The sequence below is a fragment of the Pipistrellus kuhlii genome, unplaced genomic scaffold (assembly GCF_014108245.1).
Source record: "Pipistrellus kuhlii isolate mPipKuh1 unplaced genomic scaffold, mPipKuh1.p scaffold_m20_p_3, whole genome shotgun sequence".
Lineage (NCBI taxonomy): Eukaryota > Metazoa > Chordata > Mammalia > Chiroptera > Vespertilionidae > Pipistrellus > Pipistrellus kuhlii.
In genome coordinates, this window is record NW_023425529.1 from 110,928,414 (window position 1) to 110,944,384 (window position 15,971).

Consider the following 15,971-nt stretch of genomic DNA (forward strand, 5'->3'; position numbering starts at 1 on the left):
ATCAGGAGCAAGTATGCAAAGGGGAACTGGGGGACCTCAGGCCATACTCCCCCCCCCCCCCCCTCCCCCGACTGGCAGTGCTTGACCGGGATCTCAGAAGGCGCCCCTCACCCTGGCACTGGGCCAGGGGATCTTTGTCCAGAGGGCTTGACTGCGCTTCCCACCCAGTGCCAGGTTGGGGGACCTGAGGCTGTGCCCCCCATCCAGAGGGGCTTGATGGGGGGTGTGGCTGGCCGGATCTAGGTCTCACCCAATGGGGGTGGAGCCGGCCGGGACTGGGTCTTGAACGATTTTGAGGCACACATGGTGGGCAGGGACTTGACTCTAGGTTCCACGATGTGCCTCAGACTCTGACAGGAGGGAGATTTTCATACACATTTTACTAATTTTCTTTCATCTCTGACACATCTATTACAGAGAAAGGGCAAATAGCAATATTAAAATATTTCCTCTAATTAATTCCCTTTTAATGCGCACAAATTTCATGCACCGGGCCATTAGTTTCCTTTATAATGTCCTTTCCTCTGTTCTTTGTTTTTGGAATTCATTATATTTTGGTGTTGGACCTTCTAGATTAATTCCACTTCTTTTTCTTTTTCTTTTTCTTTTTTCTTTTTTGCACGGCACCCTTTTCAAATTTTATTGTGCTTTTTACATTACCATTGAATACTGCCGGGCTCTGTGTCCAGAGCTTTGGATTGCAAGACCTGGAAGGGCGAACCTGTGCAGTAAGCAATTCACATGGAGGGGCTGCCCTAGGAAACCAGCGACTGATGACCTAGTTGAAATTGTTGCAAAAACCCATTCATGACTGAACCCTGTGTTTGGTTGCTCTCAGCCATTGGTCCTTGACCAGCCTGTGCCAAGAGAAATGACAAGACCAGTTAAAATCTCTTGACTGTCCATGGGTCACAGGCAGGAAGCCTGGCTGGTGGCTGCAACTCCTGTCCACAGTCCGGGGCCAAATAGTAGATGGTACAAGCCTAGCGGCACAAAGCCAGGTCTTTAACCCCCCACCTCCCACCCCTCAACCCCCACGCTCCACTCTGCTTCCTGGATGCTTCCCTCACACAGGGTTATTCTACTTTTTGATGGAGTTTCTCACCTTTATCTTCCAACTTTTCCATAGAAATCAAGGAAATTTAAAATAAGTTTAAATTTTCTTGTTTTGATTTCTTTTGAATTGCTTCTTGTTCTGACAGTATGTGGGACCCGACACTAAAATATTACTTGTTATTTATCTGCAAGTCACCTTTAACCAAGGATCCTATAATTTCATTTGCTAGACCTGGTAACCCTATTCCCAGAGTCTAGTGAGAATAAACTAGGAAAAGGAATGTGACCTGCAGTCCCAGACAACAAGGATTTGGCAGGTGCAGGGAGATATGCTTTAGCCTCTTCTCTAGCAGTCACTTTAGATTTGTAAGGAGTTTGGACAGGGGAGATGTAGATTATCCTTTTTGAGTGATGGATTCCAAACTGTTAACCTATATTAGTCAAATCAGATCAAGTTTGGAAGAAAAGCACGTTACTGAATTAGAAACACACAGGTCCTGTCCTTGCTCCTCTTCTCATATCCTAGGATGTGTGCTACTGATATGCAGAAGTGATTAAACGAACCCAGGGGAAAAGGCTCTTAGGCAAAATGGAACAGAAAAACAAATACAATAACAACAAAACATCTAATTTCAGTGTCCAGGCTGTTTCCTGTGCTCCAGATTCCTCACTGCAGTGAGACCTGATCTCTGCCCAATGCTGAGGATGGTGATTATCTCCATGCCCTCGGAGTCTCTCCTGGAGGCATGGCAGTGTCTCCGTCCTCTCCACTCGCCTTTGTTGAGCTCTGGCTGGACTTTAGCCTCAGATGTTTTGTCTTGATGTTGTCTTGCAAAGAGAAGAATCTTTGAGAGTAATTAGCCATCTGTGCTTCAGCAATTTCTGACTTATGGGTTTTCCTCCATGGAGCATTCCTCCAAGTTCTTTGCCTTCTTTTTAAAAGTATCTTTTTAGTTTTTATACAAAAATCTATTTTTAAAGGAATCTAGCACATTTATTGAAAAATATGAAAAGAAATGTGTTTCTAATCCTTTCTGTTGCATATCTTTGGTCCTGTAAGTATTCCAGAAATATATACAAAAATGTTCAAGGATGTATACACGAAGACATTTCTTACAATTTTATTTAGAATAGCAAAATATTGGAGATGACTGTAAGATATATGGGTTAAATATGCTTGTATTTTGGCTTCTATAGCTTGATACAATGGAAGATCAGTTGAAATGAATGAAAAACAAAACATTTCTGTTTGTGTTTAAGAACATCATGAATAAATAAAATTCAGTTAATTCAGTAATTTAAACTTCAGCTGGGAATTTTAAATTTATTTCTGTAGATGACTTTAAGGTGTGTTTTTTCCAGCTTTTTAATTGCTATTCTTTTAAATGTATTTTTATTGTTGAAAGTATTACAGATGTCCACCTTTCCCCCCTATTGGTCCCCTCCCCCCCACTCCCTTCCCCTCCCCAGGTCTTCACCACACTATTGTCTGTCCATGGGTTAGCATATATGTTCTTTGGTTAATCTCTAACCTAAGATGATGCTTTAATTTTTTCTGTGCAGTTCAAATATGTAAATAAACTTAATTATAGATAGTTTTAGTGATAACTTTAACCTTTAAATATAGAAACTATTTGTAGTAGGTAATAATTCTGTCTAGCATTCATAGATATAGAGACCATATGCCTGTTCTTCAAATTATGATTTTTAAGCTTCCACATACTGTTTTTGTTTGTTTTTTACTAAAAACTGGATGCCTTCCTCAAATTTCTATCATGATAGTATAGTATACATATTAATTTTTATAAAATAAATATATTATCAAATTTTTCTTGTTATGAACAAAAAGCTTTGAAATTTGGAGAATAATATGAACCTTTAAATGTTATTGCTTTATAATCAATCACTCTTTAGTTTTTAATCAAGAAGAGAGTTGCCCTTTCCATCACCTCATTCACCAGATTTGGTTCCTAATCACTGTGTAGAGTTTTTAAAACCAAATCCTCCCTGGGCCAGTATTGGGTCAATTTAAAATAATGTCTCAAAGGCTCTGATGACAATTAGTGTTCTAAATTAAAAGGGAGAATGCTTGTTTCAGAGAGAAAAGACAAGAGAGAGAGAGAGAGTGTGTGTGTGTGTCTATAACATATCCCATAATCAAATTTTATGTTGGAATTATTTGTGATGACACAACTTGTCCATGGATTAGAAAGCTAGTGTTTTTTGGTTTCTGGTTTTATACTATTATGCCATTAGAGGGCAGTATTGTCGAGGTTAAGTTTGCTTTTTAACTGCATTGAGTTGCAAACTTTACAATTTATAGTAAGCAAATTTAAGGTCTTTAATTTTCATTATTATTGTTACCTCAAATGATGCATCCCTGAAAATATTTAAAGTGAATACAGGAAATATGTAACGGGTTAAGCTATTTTACACTAGATCTCTTGATTTGAATTTGGAGAAGGGAATTATTTGGTCATTGTGGCCAAAAAGGTGAGATACATATTTTACAGTTCCTCAGCCCCTCTGTAGGGTTAAGCTTATAAAAATAGCCATTAAACTCCCAAAATTTGCATTAGGAACTTACTGAAAACAGATCTAAGTAGGATTCAACCTGTAGATTGATTTTTCTAGCTATAAGTGGAAAAAGAAGTGATGGCTATGTTAAAGCTTCCGGCTTTTAGGGATATTTGGGGAGGATCCCCTTGATTTTACCTCGTAGATTACTTTTTGCTTCAATATATATATGTGCCTAGCTGACTATGTAATGTCTTTTCCTACAAGTCACAAATTCACGGAAAGGTAGTATTTCTCAAAAAGCAAATGTGATTTTTTTTTTTTTTCACTCTAAGCTAAAGTGTAAAATTCACTGGCTTTTAAAAAGAAGTATTATTACGGTAGGGTTATTATCTTTATAAATAACGCCGCCTATAAAATCCTCCGTTACTGCTGCCTGTAAGAACTAGATAATTGAAATGGAGACACCCGAGCTCCTGCTAGCCTTAGCGGTGGGACTGGGCATGCCCAGTAGCTCGGGCGGTTCTGGTTGCAAATAGGAAGCTTTTGCGGATCTGCAGCCGCGGGGACGGCAGCTCCGGGGACGGGGTCTGACTTCCATAACCGTAAGCACGTGCGGGGCCCCGAGCGTGTTTTCCCGGAGTCGGGACGTTCTGCCCAGGCGGCGGCCCGGCTTTTCGAGGCCGTGGGGGTCTCGGAGGCCCCGCGCCGGGCCCTGCGAGCGCGGCCGGGGCCAGCCCACCGAGCGGCGGAGCGGGCTGGAGGCTGGGGCGGGGGAGGGGAGGCGGCGGGGGCGGGCGGGAGCGGGCGGGGCGGCTCGGCGGGGCCGGCCAATTGGCGCGGCGCTGCCCGCGCTATATTTTGCGCCGAGCCCCGAGCCCGTCTGTCCTAGTGGAGCCGGCGCCGATCCAGAGGCTGCTCAGCGCGGCATTGTGGTCGGCATCTTCTTCCCTGGTCTCCCAGCCCGGGAACCAGCCGGGTCTCCGTCAATTAAGGCAGCTGTTTCCTATTTCTCCCGGCAGCAGAAAGCTAGGAGGTTTTTACCTAGCTCAGACAAGGCTGCTGAGGCTCCCTCCTTTATTTTATTTTTTTATTTTTGCCGCGAGGGTGTTTTTGGCTGCAATTGCATGAAATCCCAATGGTGTAGACCAGTGGCGATGGATCTAGGAGTTTACCAACTGAGACATTTCTCAATTTCTTTCTTGTCATCCTTGCTGGGGACTGAAAACGCCTCTGTGAGACTTGACAATAGGTAAATGTCGGCTGGGATATGTGTTTTCTATTTACTCGAGATACTTGTAGTAATGCAGGTGAAAGAAAGATAGGCAGGCAAATTCCTTTGTCCATTGCTGAGAGCCTGGTGACATGGATGCTGCTTTTTGCAATGTTTGGAATAGCCTTCTTTTCGCCAGCCTGGCCAGGGAACAAGCTTTTAGCTCATTATGTAATTTAGCCCTTTGTGGCTCACTAAAATAGGGAAATGCCTGGATATTAAGAGAGTGACTTATGTTTTCTGGAGGATAATATGTTCCATAGCCTTAAAGAATATTTCAAAAACGATGCTGGAAACATCACAGAATTTGGCAGTCCTTTTTGTGTGTTTGTTGGACGTTTAAGATAATGCCATTTATTCATCCCCACCCCCCTTTATTTTTATTTTCCAGCTCCTCTGGTGCAAGTGTGGTAGCTATTGACAACAAAATCGAGCAAGCAATGGTATGTACTGATTAAAAATCATTTGTACTAATGTGGGCACAGCACAAAAAGCGAGATGTCTGAGGATGGAAGCAGTGCATGCATAGTTAAGATGACGGTTGCTTTTCATACATTCAGAGATGCCTGCACTGCCTCCGTTCCGCCGCCGCCAGCCGCCAGCCGCCAGCCGGGTGCTTCGGGGAGGGGAGGGGGCGCCGAGCATCGGGGTCTCCCCGGCGCGTGGCCGGCGCGGAGGTCCCTTCGCTGGGGAAGCGCTGGCCCGGCGTGTCCGCCGCGAGCACAGCGCCGGGGACGTGGCTTTCCCGGAGACCCCGAGGTTTGCTGGGGATCCCGGGGTGGGGCGGAGACCCCAGAAGTGACTGGGCACAGATGGACCCAAGTGATAGAGGTTGCTGCACAATGAAAACGAATCCGAAAAAAGTTTTGTCTTCCCAGCCGGCGCTTGGATTTCTCCTATTTTTTATTTCCGCCTTGGCCGTTCTTTGTTATTGGAGCAGCGCCTGTGGCTCTTCTCACGGGATTCTCTGCCCACTGTTGCTAGGCAAACTCTGAACCTTTTAATTCGGAGCTATAAATAAATCGAGCTCTCATTGGCTGCAACGTCTGCCCAGGTTTCTGTGATGTCAGCTTAATCACGAAAAGGGGGGCGGCCGGTGGAGGGAGGAAAATGCGGCGGCAGCTCCCAGGAACTGGCTGCAGCCGGTGCCGGAGGCGCCGGCGGGAGGAGGGCCGGGGGCGGGGACGCGGCTGCAGTTGCCGGGAGCCCGGCGCCTGGACATCCCCGCGCGGCTCCTGCTTGGCGACTGGAGCCTGTGCAAGTTGCCGCCTCACAGAGGGAACGTGGTTGTTTGCGTTGTTGTCTACGGGCTGCAAAAAGAGCATAGACTTAAGAAGTTCATCAGTTACACGTTACACTTAAAGTATTGTACTGTTGTGATTGCATTCAGTAGATTTCCCTCTTGCCATTAAGTGAGCAATAAAGGCAGGCTGTGTGATTTATTAGGGAGAACCAGGCAAAATTATACTTTAGAATACAGTGCCTGGGAAATAGTAAGTAGGAAGTTAAACCCCCTTTTTCCTCTCCCTTTTAGGATCTGGTGAAAAGCCATTTGATGTATGCGGTTAGAGAGGAAGTGGAGGTCCTCAAAGAGCAAATCAAAGAACTAATAGAGAAAAATTCCCAGCTGGAGCAGGAAAACAATTTGCTGAAGACACTGGCCAGTCCTGAGCAGCTCGCCCAGTTTCAGGCCCAGCTGCAGACTGGCTCCCCGCCTGCCACCACACAGCTGCAGGGGACCACGCAGCCCCCCACCCAGCCGGCCTCCCAGGGCTCAGGACCAACCTCGTAGCTCCTACACCCCCCACAGAACTGGCTGCTGCTTCTGAGCTCTACAGACCTGAGATGATATACTAGGGGGAGTCCACCTCCACAACCACCCATTTCATTGCTCGCTGCGAAAGAGACGTGAGACTGATATGTGTCATTATCTCTTTTTGTTTCCAGTATTAAACACCCATGTGCTTTTGGCTTGAAGAAATTTCTTAGTGGGGTGAATTAAAGGTGAATGAGAGAATTAGCATGGATATACTGGGACCTCATGCAGCTTGGCAGATGTTTGAGAAATGGTTTAATTCATGCCGAGGAGCTGTGTGCCTTTCCACCCCTTCCCTGCTCCCTGCCCTCACCACCAAGTCCTCCTGCTCGCACACAGTGTCCGGCATGGGCTTGCAGAGCAGTGGAGCTCCCCTGGACTGTCCTCTCCTCTTCTCCTTGCGAGGAACTTGAAAGGGAGGTAAAAGGAAAGACTGGTGCATAGTCTCTTCTAACATGAGGGGAAACCGTTCATTGTCACCAAAATCCATAAAAACCAACAACTGCACTGTGTGCCTCTTGCTGAACAGTGGATGACACAAAACGTATTAGAGTGACTAAAAGGTGACAGGTAGCTGGGACCTAGGCTGTCTTACCATGAAGGATGTTTTGCTTATTATATATTTGTGTATGTAGTATAACTATTTTGTACCATAGAGGACTAACTACTATTTAGGTTGTACAGATTGAAATTTAGATGTTTCATTGGCTGTCTGAAGAGGTGTGGATTGTCTTTATATAGAAATTACATGAAAAATGCTACGAGAAGAAAACCACACCTAAAGAAATTTTAAGAATTTGGCCCAGTTAGTCACTTTGTGTAATCTGAAATCTTATAGCTGCTGAATATCTTGAAGTAAATTCCTGTTCATTGAAGTGTTTTGATTGAGCTGGTTGAATACTTTGGAAAATGATCAGTTTTAGCTAGAGATGAATTTCCCGGTAGGGGGTTCTGCCTAGTACCTGTATAGTAGTTATATGCATATGTTTCTGTGCATGTTCTCTACACAGTTGTAAGGTGTCACTGTATTTAACTGTTGCACTTGTCAACTTTCAATAAAGCATATAAAATGTTGATAAACAAGTGTTTTCATATTACAGTGTTAACATGATTGCAATCATTCCCACAACTATTTCTAGCTAAAGTTAAAACAGTTTGCCTTGTAAAATCTTGAAGGATAAAAGGGTTGGACAAAGTGGCAGTGCTAGTGGTTCGCCTATAGAAGTAAAAGGACATAGACATTGCATTATTTCAGCCTGTGTGGGTAGAGAGACTATTGTGGAGGGAGACAAGAGCTTAGTTCTTCAGACTAGTGTGACCTGGACAAAAGCTTCACCTCTCAGGACTGAGGTGGGATATTGAAAGAAATAGTCTCTCAGATCACCTGTGTCTTTAAATTTCTAGGAGTCCATGAAAGTCTTAATCTTCCAATATTCACCAGCTGTGGAGAATGAACCTTATTCTGTACATAATCCCACTAAGCAGCTTTAGGATGAAAAGATGGGAGTTAAAGAAGCTAGTTCCCACTTTAAGAACACCCTGAGTTGGGATGTCTTTCCTATTGTGGATTGAGGTTCTGTCTCCTGGTAATGTCCAAGCAAAAGCTGGGTTTCCTCTACTGAAGGTGAAGTGGTATGAACAAGGGTATCCCTCCCAGTTGATTCCTTAAAAGCCAAAGTGTAAAATTTAAAAGCTAAAGCAAATGGGCACCTGAGAAGTGAGCCTGAGGGGTCGCACTGTTCTAGGAGCAAGGCCAGCTCCTGAGACAGTGGATTTCCCAGCTCTGTCATCCGCCCACGGACCTTAGCAAGGGCTCTTCCCGCGCCCCTTCCACCCAGTGGGAACCGGCGTCCCAGCTCGCCGGCTCATCTAAGGCCTTGCGCTACAAGGACTTAATTCTTCTGAATCCTTCATTCTCTAACGTAGAGCTGTTGGGAGATGGACAGGCGAATGCAACATCGGAGTTACCAGAAAAGAAATGGAGAGAGAGAGAGAGAGTGTGTGTGTCTGTGTGTGTTACAAAACTCAAAAGTGACTGGTGTGGCCACACAAAGCTCATGGTGAACAGTAACTGCTGATCACCATAAACCGGTGGCAATGGTCTAAGGCAGTGGTCGGCGAACTCATTAGTCAACAGCGGCAAACCATGGCTCTCAAGCCGCAGTTTGCCAACCACTGGTCTAGGGAAATTGGAAAGGACTTAAAAAAATCTTTGTCAAATTAACTTAAAGATTATATAACTTTAGCTTAAAGGGATATTTATGTAGTAATTATATGTCCTTTAAGAAGAAAACTATAGTGAATAAAATCTCTATTCATTTTACCTTTCTGTTTTCAACAAAGATCCTCAATTGTCAGAGGTGGTAATTGTGGAAAATTTGAAAAATTTTATGTCAATATATCATTCAGATGATAGAGAACTTTCTTCTAGGTTGCTAAATGGAATTTGGGCCTTTTTATTTAAAATGTGGCACTCCTGTCTGGCTAGTGTGGCTCAGTGGATCAGCATTATCCCAGGCACTGAGAGGTCACTGGTTTGATTCCCTGTCAGGGCACATGCCCAAGTTTCCTGTTTGATCCCCAATATAGGGTGTGTAGGAGGCAACCAGTTGATGATTCTCTCTCATCAATGTTTCTATCTCTTCCTCTATAAAATCTATTAAAAAACACACACAACAAAATCATTAAAAAACAACACAAATAAAATGTGGCACTCCTGTGACATTTTGGAGCTGAATATTGTATGTGAAATAAGAATGCATTAAAATAAAAATGTATTTTTCCATATATGTTTGTTTTAATATCACCAAACATGCTCAAGTGAGAAATTTTCAACCTTTTTCATCTTGGGACACGTATAAACTAATTATACAAATTCTGTGGTACACATAAAAACATTTTTTTTGCTGATCTGACAAAAAATAGGTATGATTTTGATTCATTCACACCATACAGTTATTGTGTTGGCTGTTGTCATTTTTTTTTTATTTGACAACCTAAGGGAAAAGATATGAATGCCCCTGAGTAAATATTAGGTCTAGTAATAATTAATGTCGTTTTCTAATACTTTTTTAAATTGAATTTATTTAAACAATACAACAAAATTTAATCAACAATATAGTTGCCGTTGTTTTCGACTACTTGTGCCCAACGCTCAGGAGGCATTTTAATCCCTCTGTTGTAAAATTCTTGTGATTTTGATGCAAAAAATTCGGTCAATGCATTTTTGAGGCATTCTTCATTATTAGATTTTTTTCCAAGAAGAAAGTTTTGCAAAGAACGAAACAAATGGTGAACGAAACAAATGGTAATCGAAACAAATGGTAATCGGAAGGGGCAATATCAGGAGAATATGCAGGTTGAGGGAGAACTTCCCATTCCAACTGGCGCAGTTTTTCAGCAGTGATTCTTGCAGTATGCGGTCGTGCGTTATCCTGGTGAAGAATTACGCCCTTCCGATTAATCAGCGTGGGTTCTTTTTCTCTTAAAGCTTGGGCTAACCTTTCCAATTGGGCACTATACACTGCACTTGTAATGGTTTGGTTAGATGGTAAAAGTTCATAATGAAGAATTCCTTTAAAATTTCACCAAACACACAACATCACTTTTATCGCATGCAAGTCAGGTTTTGGCGTGGGCTGCGGAGCCTCATTTTTGTCCAACCATTGAGGCCGCCTTTTCAAATTAACATACAGCACCCATTCTTCATCTCCGGTAACAATTTGCTCTAAAAACGGCAAACGGTTTTGACGAGAGAGGAGCGAACTGCAAATTGTGACTCTTTGATTACGGTTGTTGTCCGTCAACTCATGAGGAACCCATTTTCCAAACTTTTGGACTTTGCCAAGTGCACGCAATTGATTGGAAATTGTTTTTTGTGAACAATTTAAAGTTGTCACAAGCTCTTGTTGGGTAATTTGAGGATTTTGCACCAAAAGAGCTAGAAGAGCTTCTTGATCAAAATTGGACACACGGCCTCGACCACTCTTGTCATCTAACGAAAAATTTTCCTCGCGAAATTTCTCAAACCAACGCTGGCATTTTCTGGCGCTAACTGCATCTTGACCAAGAGCACTACAGATGTTTTTTGCAGCCTCACTTGCTTTTCTTCCTAATTGGAACTCGTAAAGCATGCAGTGCCGAATATGCTCTTCATCCGCCATCTTCTTAGCCCTAGTTTTGCAACAAAAACCAAACCAAACACAAACTTTTTCTTTTTTTTTTTTTTTTTTTTTTTAAAGATTTTTTTAAATATATTTTATTGATTTTATACAGAGAGGAAAGGAGAGAGATAGAGAGTTAGAAACATCGATGAGAGAGAGTCATCGATCAGCTGCCTCTTGCACACCCCCTACTGGGGATATGCCCGCAACCAAGGTACATGCCCTTGACCGGAATCGAACCCGGGACCCTTCAGTCCCCAAGCCGATGCTCTATCCATTGAGCCAAACCGGTCCCGGCCAAACACAAACTTTTTCAAGCAAAACTTGTTAATTGCACTTCACACGTTCTGTAGATACCACGTGTTTGAAGGTTATGTCAATACAAGTCAACGCCAAGCAAGATTTTAAACGAATGTTAAAAACGACATTAATTATTACTAGACCCGATAGTCAGGTATTGCATGTTTTTACAATTCTTAAAGCACATCGCTGCTTTAGGTGATTGACTTATATTTCAGGAAGTTTAAGGTAATTTAAAAAGGCATTTTGCTACTTGTTTACAGACATGATTAGGTTTTTGTTAGTCTGTGAGTCATTATATAATCAATTATATCACACTTAATGTTCAGTGGAGCAGGAAGAATTTAACGGGAATAGAATGTTGTGCGGGTGCTGTGTGTTCATGACATCAGCAATTGCAGCAGGAGACACTGCTGATCAGTGACGGAGAAACGGAAGGAATTTTACGTGATTTTAATGAATGAATGATTTCTGTTTCAAGTTAACAATGTTCATAATTCATTAATTCTGTGTGTTTTTGCATACTTTTAAAGTAAAAATTTATTTTTCATTATATGATGAATATGCAGTGCCAGAATTAATTTGAAATTTACGTAAGAAATGTGTGAAAGTTAATTATAACTAAAATTAAAAATGAACATTAATTTCAATAAACACTACTCTGCCCTTGCTTTATGCAAAATAAGTACAGTAGTTGGAACTACCAGGGGCCTGGAAACAACTGCTTTTCAACAGCAGTAACGCATTAAAGATTAAAAACAGGCAGAGAAACCAAAGTTATTTCTTATGGAAAAAAGCTCTATGTAAACACAATGCTGTGAAACGCCAGGCAGGCCCAAAGTCACTGTGATTAGTAATTAGACCTTATTTATAGTGGCCATTTAAAATGGGCAAATTACTAATACATTATAGTATAAGCGTATTTCAATCCAGGCGTTTCATTAGAGGCCTGCAAGAGTAGGCCTGCCTTCCCCTGGGTGCTGGCACCGGCTTCCCTCCAGCACCTGGAACCTGGGCTGGCTTCCCTCGGCCGCAGCTTCGTTAAGAAGGATGTCTGGAAGGACGTCCGGTCTAATTAGCATACTACCCTTCTATTTTATAGAAAGGTTTTTATTGATTTTAGAGAGAAAATGAGAGGGAGAGAGAAACATTGATGAGAGAGAAATATTGATAAGCTGTCTGGAAGGACGTACGGTCTAATTAGCATACTACCCTTTTATTTTATAGAAAGGTTTTTATTGATTTTAGAGAGAGAAAAGGAGAGAGAGAGAGAAACATTGATGAGAGAGAAATATTGATAAGCTGTCTGGAAGGACGTACGGTCTAATTAGCATACTACCCTTTTATTTTATAGAAAGGTTTTTATTGATTTTAGAGAGAGAAAAGGAGAGAGAGAGAGAGAGAAACATTGATGAGAGAAATATTGATAAGCTGTGTCCTGCATGTCTCCCACTAGAGATTGCTGCAACCTGGGCATTGATCTGGTGACCTCTCAATGAATGGGACGAAGCTCAACCAACTAAGTCATAATGGCCACGGCACCATACAACCTTTTATTTCTCTCTCTTTTTTTAAAATATATATATTATTGATTTTTTACAGAGGAAGAGAGAGGGACAGAGTCAGAAACATCGATGTGAGAGAATCATCAATCAGCTCCCCGTGCACATCCCCCACTGGGGATGTGCCTGCAACCAATGTACATGCCCTTGACCGAAATTGAACCCAGGACCCTTCAGTCCGCAGGCCGACGCTCTATCCACCGAGCCAAGCCGGTTTCGGCCATACAACCTTTTTGATTAGAAAGTGTGGGCACAGGCTCTGGTAAAAAAAAAAAAAAAAAAAAAAGCAAGCTATGTGTTACTTTATTGAGAGGCGTTAATTGAATACCTTCCACATGCAAGAGATAGTATAGTGAACAAGCCACACTATCTCTGTCCACAAGGGCAGCCCCAGGAGCTGCCCTTGTGTGTTTTTGCATACTTTTAAAGTAAAAATTTATTTTTCATTATATGATGAATATGCAGTGCCAGAATTAATTTGAAATTTAACGAGATACTTTGTTTTCTGGTGAAAGTTGCCTTATGTAATATAACAACAATAATTCTAAATTCCTTCTTGGATGAATCCTTCGGCAAGATTATTTCTGAGAGTTCTTTAAAAACACTTGTTAAATTAGTAGCACTCACTCATGGTGGTATAAACTTCACTACATTTTATAGCTGACTCATTTAGGGACAAAGGTTGTATGTATCTCATATGCTCCAAATTCCCAGGACTAACATATTCCAATGAAAGGAATCTGCCCTATTGTGTCAAGTACATTAAGTTCATGCCCTGATAGTGATTGATGGTTACTGCAGACTAGGAGACCAGGAAAACAGAAGACTTAGTTTCTCTCCATAGGAAGAAAGCAGATGTAATGATGACCAATTGGTACCAGCCCGGGACTGAGGGTAATCCTGGGAAGTGGGACTTACAATGCTAACATGAGGAAAGTCCCAGGCAAACTAGATCCCATTTCCTCTTTTACTTGGACACAACTAAATCACATCTCCCAGCCCCATGAAGCTAGGTGTGACCGTGGGCCTCGGTTTTAATCAATGGATTAATTTAAGAGCTGCAGTGGTCAAACACTTCCAGTCTTGGCCATAAGAAAACTGTTTCTGGATCTGCTGTGCTCCTTCCACTAACACCTGATGGACAAGACTGGTGTCCCTGGAGGTGACAGAGCCTCTGTCAGCCTGGGACCCTGAATGACTCTGGAGTGTCCTCCCCTACTATCCTGGATTCAGCCCGCACAGCCATGAGCAACAGTGTGCCAGTCATTAGGCAGGTTAGAATCTGCTGCTTCCGTGGCTAACCTGAATTCATGAAAATGAATACTCTGAAGGAGGGTGCTGCTGCCAAAAAACCTAAAATGTGTGGCATTGACTATGGGGTGGTGAGTGGTGATGATACTATTGGAGGCTCAAGAGGTTGGGATCCATATTGTGAATTGGCAAAACTTTCCTGTGATGACTTATAATGGTGCCTGTGTGCCTATGTGCTAGTGAGCATGTAGCTCTGGGCATCCAGAAAGTTAGTGCCCGTGGCTCTCTGCTGCGTTTGGCAAAGGCTTTCAGGAAAAGAGTGACATCAGGAGAAAGGAAAGGGAATAAAATGCAGAAATGTGGGCTGTCTAGTATTGGAAACACTGCTTATTCCTAGAGTTTAAAATAAGACGGAAAAGCAGTACAGGGCCTTTAAGATTTTTTGGTTAGACAAAGTACCTGCACTCCTTCAGCAAAGATGGGATAAAGGGCATGGACTCCCCAGGTGTGCCTTTGGTTTCAGATGACTCCTAGGTGCTCACTGTTCAGCTGATGGAGTAGGCAATCAGAGTTCTAAAACAACACAATCGTGTCCAGAAAAATATTTTAGGTCTTGCTACTGGCACATTGAATTGATAGGATAAAAATAGGGAAGAAGCCTACTAAGTGTGAGGGACTTTTATCGCCAAGGAGAAAATAAGCCAGGTTTCATCATGTTGTTGAAAGCTTCAAATGACCCCAGACTCCCAAACTTGCAGGAATTGGAATTAGGTGAAGCCAGTGTTTCAAGCTGTGTAGCTCACAAGGAGAACATATTCCTCAAAACTCACTTCATGTGTGACCATGGAGGAGACTGGACAAGAACAAGAAAGCCTGCCAGAGCTAGGAGCCTGGAGTTTTAGAGAACGATGAGCCAGGGATTTCTTCCCAGAGAGCAGAATCAGAGTCCAAAGAACCCACACTGTCAGGGCAAAGGCCTCCTCAGCCCTCACCAAAGGATTTTATAACGCTGAGGGCTGGGGCCTGCAGTGTCCATAGGCCTCCTCTGGGAGTTTTATTGTCCCAGGTGCCTCCTGTGGGAGTTTTATCGCAGTCATCCTGCCAGGGCTCCACCATTGTGATTGTGGAGATAAATCTGTCTTAGTTCCAGGCCTTTAGGAGCCATGTTCAAACCAGTGCCTCACCTGGAGATCTTGGAATTTGAGTGGGATATAGTAGCTGGATGGGACGTTAGGTTGCTGCCTCTGAGGAAAGTGAAGGTGTTCTATGAAGGCAAGAAGATTAAAAAAAAAAAAAAAAAAAAAAAAAAAAAAAAAAAAAAGTATATTTGTATCTGAAGAAGGACCAAATAAGACTAGAAGTCATTTATTTTAAAAAAAAAAGAAAATGTCTTGTTCCTAGGTGAACAGATGGCAGTTCCCAGACTCCCTTGCAACTGCAGGAGCCCACATGATTGAATCCTCCCAAAGGAGCATGGGCACAAATGCTGTTTTGTTATTTCCTGACTTACAAAAACTTCCCATGGGCAATCCTCTCTGCTCTTGCACCCTCAGCCAACTGGTTGGAGACAACTCTACTACCACTTTGTGAACCTCATGTTGGAGATGGCAGTCTTGCCAGCCCGGGTCCCTGAATGATCAAGTGGAGCAGAACCCCTTTCTTACCTCCCTCCTCCCCAACCCGGAGCTACTGAAAACTGATAGAAGAGAGCAAGAAGCAATTTCAGTCACATTTCAGATGTATGATTTTTAGTCTGTTAACTGGTACACAAACATGGACTACATGAAGCAGTACTACAATGTAAAGGACATTGGAGCAGTAAGTGGAATCAGATGAGTTAAATACATTATAGAGGGGTTCTGGGAAGAGATAAATCTTGAGGTTGACTTTGAAGAAGCTGTACAACAACACATGAGAAAAATAACTTTTTACATAGTTATCAAAAGTAATTGCCTTTCCATGTGATAAGAATGAATTGTCTTCCTATGAATCTGAAAAGAAAAAAAAAAAAATACCTCTATGCAGTGAGAATG

At 42.5% G+C, this 15,971-nt stretch overlaps 1 protein-coding gene across 4 annotated transcripts in view; it reads left to right on the plus strand.

The window, feature by feature from the left end:
* The window catches only part of TSC22D1 (TSC22 domain family member 1), a 131,382-nt gene extending 123,640 nt beyond the window's left edge, over window positions 1–7,742 (plus strand). For 2 of the 4 annotated variants that reach the window (XM_036456186.2, XM_036456194.2), the window contains exons 2-3: window positions 5,238–5,289; window positions 6,381–7,742. In XM_036456186.2, coding sequence (XP_036312079.1) covers window positions 5,238–5,289; window positions 6,381–6,638 — 310 coding nt within the window. In that variant the 3' untranslated portion in view covers window positions 6,639–7,742. Of the gene's footprint in view, window positions 1–4,058; window positions 4,179–4,454; window positions 4,826–5,237; window positions 5,290–6,380 lie in introns of those variants that run through there. The other 2 variants (XM_036456195.1, XM_036456192.2) reach the window with 2 other exon arrangements.
* Window positions 7,743–15,971: the final 8,229 nt, after the last annotated feature.